This window comes from Sinocyclocheilus grahami, unplaced genomic scaffold, assembly GCF_001515645.1.
Source record: "Sinocyclocheilus grahami isolate Dianchi unplaced genomic scaffold, SAMN03320097.WGS_v1.1 scaffold449.1, whole genome shotgun sequence".
Taxonomy (NCBI): domain Eukaryota; kingdom Metazoa; phylum Chordata; class Actinopteri; order Cypriniformes; family Cyprinidae; genus Sinocyclocheilus; species Sinocyclocheilus grahami.
Window position 1 is genome coordinate 718006 of NW_015505628.1, and position 9947 is coordinate 727952.

At 38.9% G+C, this 9947-nt stretch overlaps 1 protein-coding gene across 1 annotated transcript in view; it reads right to left on the reverse strand.

Annotated features, from left to right (window-relative positions):
• LOC107552404 (H(+)/Cl(-) exchange transporter 4) overlaps positions 1–9947 on the reverse strand; it is a 33460-nt gene that overhangs the window by 16065 nt on the left and 7448 nt on the right. Inside the window, exon 8 of the mRNA XM_016234276.1 lies at positions 4893–5438. Within this exon, the coding sequence (XP_016089762.1) occupies positions 4893–5438 (546 nt within the window). The remainder of the gene's footprint in view (positions 1–4892; positions 5439–9947) is intronic.

Sequence of the window (9947 nt, forward strand, 5' to 3'; positions counted from 1 at the left end):
CATAAATATATATATATATATATATATATATATATATATATTATAAAAAATAAATTAGATCATTAATACTGAAATTAAAATTAAATGAAAAATAAAATAAAAAAATTATTAAAATTTTTTTTGAAACAAAATAAAATACAAGGAATTATAAAAATGCACATTAAAATACATAATATAAAATTAATAAACAAAAAATAAATTAGAATAAATATACATGAATTGAACTGTGTCTTTTCAACTGTTTTTCTCCGTGAGCATCGTTCTAAGCTCAGGGCTTCAGAAAGGGCATGGCGCAAATAAAAAAATCCTGCTGATCTTATGATCACTCCTCTCTTCCTTCTCTGCTAATGTCTCCACTGCTAAATGGACATACTCTCACAACAAAATTAACAATTCGTCTAACTCTCGCATGCTCTTTAAAACATTTTCCTCACTCCTTTGTCCTCCTCCTCCCCCTCTTGCATCAACTCTAATAGCTGACGACTTTCCCACATTCTTCATTAATAAAATTAAAACCATCAGTGCACAATTTTCCACACCACAAACTGTCAAACACATCTTACCAGCAAACATACACTCGTTCACATCCTTCTCTCCACACTCTGAGGCAGAAGTCTCTAAACTCATCCTTTCTAATTAGTGGTCGGATCTAATATACCGGCCGATATTTGGCATTTTTCAAATATCGGCATCGGCCGATAACTTTTTCCTCAAGCGTGTGACGGAAATGTTATGCCCCTTACTAGTGGTCGACCGATATATCGCCAAGGCCGAAATATCGGCTGATATTTGGCATTTTTTAAATATCGGCCGATATTTGGCATTTTTTTAAATATCGGCCGATAAGTTTTCCTATTTGGCCAATGCGTTCGAGGCGGGACTTTTATTTTAACGGCGCTGACGGCGGCAGCGCCTGAGCACAATGCCATCTCATCTCCTATTCCATCTCTTCTCCCTCTTGTTCGCCGTCGTCGTTAACAGTTCTGTCTAATACGGATAGAAGGCAAACATTATAATACTTTCTCATTTGCCATCAGCATTCAGCAATTATGCATTTATATCATTTAAACAAATCTTTGAATGACTAATGAACATTTAAGTTCACAAACCTTGCAAACTTTGTCGAATCCAGCTGTGAGACCTTATGAAGTGTGCATGTGTATCCTGCATGATCGTGTGTACTCTGCATGATGGTCGGTCCATGCGAATTGAATACGGACAGGAGGAGAGTTCAGTTCACTGGAGACGCGCGATCGACAAACTTTAAACTCGTGATTTCAAAATATGCTGCACTTTATGCATTTGCCCACTGTCATATCCATGTCATTTCCACTGTGTGCTGTATGTAAAATGAGTGTTACCTTGGCTTTATTTGAAAAAATATGATTCCCAATGCACACAAACTTCCCAGATTACGTAGTGCCCCTGTTGGTTACAATGTTGACTTTTTATTAAATATTTATTTATTTATGAAAAATACATTGTCATCTAAAATATAAGTATGTTTATTTTACACATTTATTTTTAAATCCATTTTCAAATGATTTCAAATTTCTTAAATATTAATTAAAATAAATAAAATTATATCGGCTTTAGAATCAGAATCAGAATGAGCTTTATTGCCAGGTATGTTTACACATACGAGGAATTTGTTTCCGTGACAGAAGCTTCCACAGTGTAACAGAATGACAGTGACAGAACAAAAAACACAGATAATAAAAAATAGAACAAGTAAATAAGGAATAAAAAGATATAAATTGACAGTTGTATGTGCAGGTATATTACAATAGACAGTTTTTGTATGTACAGGTACTGTATAAATTGTATATATGTAAATTGCTGATGGCTTTATATCGGCCATCAGCCACCCTGCTTTCCAAGATATCGGCATCGGCTGTCAAAAAAACAATATCGGTCCACCACTATTTCTAATCATCCTACTACTTGTCCGCTTGATCCTATTCCATCTCATCTCCTTCAAGCCATTTCTCCTGTAGTTGTACCTGCACTCACTCACATCATTAACACATCCCTTCACACTGGTGTTTTTCCCTCAACATTTAGACAGACTCGTATAACCCCACTACTTAAGAAACCCACCCTCAACCCATCTCTTTTAGAGAACTACAGACCAGTTTCCCTTCTTCCTTTCATCCCAAAAACACTTGAACGAGCTGTGTTCAACCAAGTCTCTGCCTTTCTCACACAGAACAACCTCTTCGACAGCAACCAATCTGGTTTCAGAAGTGGACATTCAACCGAGACTGCCTTGCTCTCAGTTGTTGAAGCCCTAAGACTGGCAAGAGCGGCAAGGGATGGGCGATATGGGCTTAAAAATATATCACGATAATTTCTGGTATTTATTGCTATAACGATATCAATGACGATAATTCAGGGAATCCTGTTTCTTTAGAGCAAAGTAACTGAATATAAAGCAGATAGAGGAAAATATATTTATAATGCAATGCTAATCGACAGCCTTTATCACTGTATATAATACTATCATTCTGTAATATGAAACCATGTCTGGTCACAAAAAAGTTATTTCAGTCATTTTGTCTCTGATCGTCTGATCTGTGTGCGTATATGCGTTCAGGGGGCATGGCTTTGGACGGCGATTTGCAGGGAGGGTGGGACATTCGTTTTCAGTGCTATCAGGCTAAAGTTAGCATTTTCCAAGATCTCCTATTGCACCTTTAATTTGGAGGAAAAGCATGTCAATAAATGATATATTTGTTGGACAACAGGTTTGTAAACAGGCTCATACACATGCAAAACTGTATTGCACACGTGCTACTGTAATACATTTATTCAAGGCTCAGACCGATTTTTTGTGCACTGTACAGCCCTAAAAACCAGTTCGAGATCGTAGAAGGAGCTCCTCGTTTAGAGATAAACTCCTCAATTTCATGTCCCCCTTCCGCGATGTCGCTCCACACTGTCGGCACACAGAAATATGTTAACAACTAGACTTTATTGCTATTATCGCGGGAAGACTAATTCTTATTGTGGGGAGAATTTTTACCAGCATACCGCAAACTATAAGATATCGCCCATCCCTAAGAGCGGCTTCCAAATCTTCTATACTTATCTTGCTGAATCTGTCTGCTGCTTTTGATACGGTGAACCACCAGATCATCCAATCAACCCTATTGACAAAGGGCATCTCAGGAACCGCACTCCAGTGGTTTGAGTCATACCTCTCAGATAGGTCCTTCAAGGTATCTTGGAGTGGTGAGGTGTCCAAGTCGCAACATCTAGCTACTGGGGTGCCTCAGGGCTCAGTTCTTGGATCACTTCTCTTCTCTGTCTACATGGCATCACTAGGTTCTGTCATTCAGAAACGTGGCTTTTCATATCACTGCTATGCTGATGACACTTAACTCAACCTCTCATTCTATCCTGATGATCAGCTTGTCTAACCATCACCTTCAACTCAACCTTGCCAAGACAGGACTGCTTGTGCTTCCATCAAATCCATCACTTCATCACAATTTCACCATCCAGTTAGGCACATCAACCATAACTCCTTCAAAAACAGTCAGAAACCTTGAAGTTATGACTGATGATGAGCTGAATTTCTCAGACCACATTGCTAAATCTGCCTGGTCCTGCAGATTTGCTTTATACAACATCAGGAAGATCAGGTCCTTTCTTTCAGAATACAGATCATGCTCCACAACTACTTGTTCAAACTCTCGTTGTGTCCAGACTGGACTATTGCAATGCTCTCTTGGCAGGTCTTCCAGCCAGTTCCATCAAACCTCTACAATTAATCCAGAATGCTGCTGCAAAATTAATCTTTAACGAGCCGAAAAGAACGCACATCACACCTCTGTTCATCAATTTGCACTGGCAGTGGCTACCAATAGCTGCTCACATAAAATTCAAGGCATTGATGTTTGCCTACAAAACCACCACTGGCTCTGCACTCCTTTACCTAAATTCACTACTTCAGACTTATGATCGAATCACCTGCGTTAATGAATGCGATATTGCCTAATTGTCAGTGAACTACGGCTCTGTGTCGTAAATGCCGCTCCATCTGAAAGCAGGTGATGGAGATTTACTACTAATCACGGAACCGGCTTTACTGACGTGATGCTCATGACAATCGCATGTGATTTATTGCACAGCCCTAGTACAAAGCAGCAATCATAGTTATCTTCACCATGGTTGATCGTGCGAGTGACATGAAAAACATCCCACGAGTAATCTAGGGCGAGTGACGCGATGCGCATATTATGCGCAATAAAATAAATTGGAGTACTAAAATTACTAAAACTAAAATAAAAAATTAAAGCTAAATAGAATAATTCTAAAATAAATAAATACATAAAAATAACAAAAGCACATAAAATTACTAAAATTATAAAATTAAAATAAAAGCAAATTCAAAATATTAATAAATACTATGATGCTATATGTGACCCTGGACCACAAAAGCAGTGTTAAGTCGCTGGGGGATATTTGTAGCAATAGCCAACAATACATTGTATGGGTCAAAATTATCGATTTTTCTTTTATGCCAAAAATCATTAGGATATTAAGTAAAGATCATGTTCCATGAAGATATTTTGTAAATTTCCTACTGTAAATATATCAAAACTAAATTTTTGATTAGTAATATGCATTGCTAAGAACTTCATTTGGGCAACTTTAAAGGCGATTTTCTCAATATTTTGATTTTTTTTTTTGCACCCTCAGATTTCAGATTTTCAAATAGTTGTATCTCGGCCAAACATTGTCCTATCCTAACAACTTCAGCTATCAGAAGATGTATGAATCGCAATTTTAAAAAATGTACCCTTACGACTGGTTTTGTCAAATACTGTAAGTAATTCTAAAATAACACAATCACCTTTCACACAAGAGAACATGGTGGTTCTCACCTTCATCCCAAATGTGAAGATGGTAATGACGATCTTGAAGACGAGCGCTAGCGCGAGCTGCCATAGGGCACTGTAGACGCCGGGCCCGGCGGGTCTGTCAGGGATGTCATCCACAGGCCGGGTCATGTTGGGGTTGTTGATGTAGTCACAGAGCTGCGAGGACTCGAGTGCACCACAGTCGTTGAACAGCTCTGAGATCAGCTCGCTGGTGCTACGCCGCGTGTAGGGATTGGGGAAGGCCAGGACGGCCGTGATCCCCGTCACCACGATCACCTCCAGCACCGGGTACTTGCCCAGCCGTGTGGTCTTGCGCCGCCGGCACCAGGCAATGTTGCAGCGGATAAAGAGCGTCCCCCAGAGGCCCCCGAACACACCCAGCAGGATGAATGGCACCAGCTCGGCCATGTACCACGGCGTGTGATACTCCACGTAGAACAGAACCAGACGATTGTTGCCAAACGGGTTGATGGAGCGCAGCGTGAAAGCCGCCACCAGTGCCGCAAAGAAAGACCGCCATAACGTCTTCAGAGGGAAATAATAACTCACCTGCAGACACACAAAAGATATTTAGATTAGGGCTGAATCATTCAGAAACTAAAGCCGCGTTTCCACTGCAGGAACTTTCCCCAGGAACTAGGGACTTTGGGCTCGGTGTGTTTCCACCGCAGGAATCAGGATCTAAATAAAGTTCCGGGTAAAAAACTGCCCCTCAGAAAGTCCCTGCTCGCGAGGTAGTACTTTTTCAAAGGTCCGGAACTTTCGGGGGCGGGACTTGAGCGCTGAACATGCTGATTGGTTGAGTTCACGCTGCATTGTATTTCAACCACCATTTGCATATATTTTTTTTTAATATTACTGTTATTGTGTCATGAAATATATACTTTTAAAAGTATTTCAGGTGAGAATGTAGTTGTTTAAAACTCAAATCTGTGGTTTATTTATAAAAACAGCGCCTATTTAAAAATGTGCTTCGCTGATTTCGAAGACGGGAGCTCCACGCGATCAGCCGGCGCTCAGTGCTCATGTATCCCAACGAGAGCAGCCTCAACTCGACTAGTCCTTCTGACATTTGCCGCTGGCTCTGATGTCGGGCCCTCAGTGCTCATCATCCCAATGAGAGCAGCCTCAACTCGACTAGTCCTTCTGACATTTGCCGCTGGCTCTGATGTCTCTGTAGTGGATAAACATAAGATATAATTTGTTTTGGGTAAATCTTAACAGGTAATCTTTGGTCTTTATTCTATTAATCTATTAATATGTTAAAATTAAAATGAAAACAGGCAATGTTTGATATAATATTTCGTTTAATTGTAATGTAGGCCATGTACATTCCCTGAACATTTCTGCGGCTATTAATATGTTTAAATGAAAACGAAAAAGGGCAGTTCACACTCCTGGGTCGAACTCGCGAAGTTCGAACTTCCGAGGATGCAAGTTCGAAATTTGCATACTTTGTAGTATTGAGAAACGCACGCATACCTACGTCACCAGACTATTTGCCTATTCTTCTCGGTACTTTAGACCGCGATGGAAACGCAGACAGCAACAGGTCTGGGGAAAAAAAAGTTCCTGGTACAATTGTTCCGGGTAATTTCGGTGGAAACGTGGATTAAGCAAGTGACTGTGTTTATGAATGAGACACGGAATCATTGACTCACTCAATTTGTTCAAATGGTTGATTCATTCATAAACGAAGCAAGTGACTGTCTTTATGAATGAGTCACTGAATCACTGACTCACTCAATTAGTTCAAACTGCTGATTCAGTTTGGAAATGAAGCAAGTGACTGTCTATATGAACGAGTCACTGAATCATTGACTCACTCAATTTGTTCAAATGGTTGATTCATTCATAAACGAAGCAAGTGACTGTCTTTATGAATGAGTCACTGAATCACTGACTCACTCAATTAGTTCAAACTGCTGATTCAGTTTGGAAATGAAGCAAGTGACTGTCTATATGAACGAGTCACTGAATCATTGACTCACTCAATTTGTTCAAATGGTTGATTCATTCATAAACGAAGCAAGTGACTGTCTTTATGAATGAGTCACTGAATCACTGACTCACTCAATTAGTTCAAACTGCTGATTCAGTTTGGAAATGAAGCAAGTGACTGTCTATATGAACGAGTCACTGAATCATTGACTCACTCAATTCGTTCAAACTACTGATTCATTTCGGATACAAAGCAAGTGACTGACTTTTAAATGAGTCACTGAATCATTGGTTCATTCTTTCATAAACGAAGCAAGTGACTGACTTCATGAACGAGTCACTGCATCATTGACTCACTCAATTCGTTCAAACTGCTGATTCAAATCTTTAAAAATGGGTCATTGAATCATTAACTCACTCAATTCATTCAAGAGGCTAATTCAGTTTGGAAATGAAGCAAGTAACTGTCTATATGAACGAGTCACTGAATCATTGACTCACTCAATTCGTTCAAACTACTACTTCATTTCGGATACAAAGCAAGTGACTGACTTTATGAATGAGTCACTGAATCATTGGTTCATTCATTCAGAAACGAAGCAAGTGACTGTATTTATGAATGAGTCACTGAATCATTGACTCACTCAATTCGTTCAAACCACTGATTCATTTTGGAAACAAAGCAAGTGACTGTCTTTATGAATGAGTCATTGAATCATTAACTCACTCAATTCATTCAAAGGGCTGATTCGGTTTGAAATGAAGCAAGTGACTGTCTTTATGAATGATTCATTGAATCATTAACTCACTCAATTCGTTCAAACCACTGATTCATTTTGGAAACAAAGCAAGTGACTGTCTTTATGAATGAGTCATTGAATCATTAACTCACTAAATTCATTCAAAGGGCTGATTCGGTTTGAAATGAAGCAAGTGACTGTCTTTATGAATGATTAATTGAATCATTAACTCACTCAATTCGTTCAAAGGGCTGATTCAGTTTGGAAATGAAGCAAGTGACTCCCTGTGTCCCATGTTCATACTATCCATCCTAAATAGTATGTGAGATTAAAATAAGTATGTCCCAAATCATAGTATGTCGAAAGGAGTATGCCAAAAGTCCCTGGATGGTCTCCTATTTCAGGTCGATTTTTGAAGTGTGGATCCGTGCACACTCTAATGGCTAATATTACCCACAAACCAATGCGCTTTGACGAATGATTCAGTTGAGAACTACAAACATGAATACAAAGCATTAAAAAACTACAAACATGGTGGATGTGCGCGACTGACGGTTAAGTAGAGAGGTTTAGATAATGGGGTTTGAGTTACTAATAATCAACATTTAACCTGGTAAAAAAAAGTATTTATTTAATGTTATCTGTGTTATATCTGCAACAGCAATGTAAACTTTTATAAACATCCGTTTGGTCGTTAACTTTTAAATGCATCATTATGCAGAAAATATGAGCAGAGGTCTCTGCATGAAAGACCCGCGGCTTGCAGATCAACGTGCTACTTCTTTTCTCTCCGATATGGTAGGAAGTTAAATGAAATGAAAAGTGGAGGATATAAACTGTGACAAGATGATTGACAGGCCAGTTTACAGTGACAGGTTGCGTGTAACTATGCGACAGAGCGGTCCGTTAAAGACGCAATTGTATGACGTGATAGTATGTCCCAAAGCTTGCCTACTCTTCTACTACACACTCAAAAGTGTGTACTTTTTCCTCACCAAAAAAGTACATACTTTAAGGGAGTAGTATAAGTAGGCACATTGAGACACAGCAATTGTCTTTATGAATGAGTTACTGAATCACTGCCTCACTCAATTCGTTCAAACTGCTGATTCAGTTTGGGAATGGAGCAAGTGACTGACTTTATGAATTAGCCACTGAATGATTGACTGACTCGATTTGTTCAAAACGCTGACTCATTCAGAAACGAAGCAAGTGAATGTCTTTATGAATGAGTTTCTGAATCGTTGACTCACTAATTTCATACAAACCACTGATTCATTTTGAAAATGAAGCAAGTGACTGTCTTTATGAATGAGTTTCTGAATCGTTGACTCACTAATTTCATACAAACCACTGATTCATTTTGAAAATGAAGCAAGTGACTGTCTTTATGAAACAGTCACTGTATCATTAACCCACTCAATTCGTTTAAAGAGCTGATTCATTCCGAAACGAAGCAAGTGACCAAGTGACTGTCTTTATGAATGAGTTTCTGAATCGTTGACTCACTCATTTCATACAAACCACTGATTCATTTTGAAAATGAAGCAAGTGACTGTCTTTATGTAACAGTCACTGTATCATTAACCCACTCAATTCGTTTAAAGAGCTGATTCATTCCGAAACGAAGCAAGTGACCAAGTGACTGTCTTTATGAATGAGTCACTGAATCATTGGCTCACTTGATTTATTCAAATGGCTGATTCAATCATAAACGAAGCAAGTGACTGACTTTATGAATGAGTCACCGAACCACTGGTTCACTCGATTTGTTCAAACGGCTGACTCATTCAGAAACAAAGCAAGTGACGGTCTTTTTGAAAGAGTCACTGAATCATTGACAAACTTGATTTGTTCATTATAAATATTTTATAAACATATTATGGATGCACCGAATGTTCGGCAACCGAAATTGACCGAATAAATTGTACCGAACAATGACGTGACGTGATCAAATAGAGCCGCGCACTAATGCAGCAAACATGTCGGCAGTGTGGAAATATTTTAAACTGTCAGAGAAAGATGCTAAAATCATTACAAGCACCGACAGCGAGAGACGGTTTAGCACTGCATCACATGTCTCCGATGAGAAGAGGAAGGGGTGGTTGTTGCTGGTTACTGTATGATGATTGAAATCGCAAAATGGCCTTAAACAATTAGTAAATAAACTGCAGAATGTTTTGTAATACATGCACAAATTGCATGTATTCTGATAGCGCTGCACTTCGGCTTCGGCCAAGAATTTCATTTCAATTACATTTAAAAATATAATTTAAATTTAAAATAGAAATTTACAGACAGGTGTGTATAGATGTGTGTGTGTGTGTGTGTGTGTGTGTGTGAGTGAGAGAGTGTGAGAGAGTGTGTGTGTGTGTGT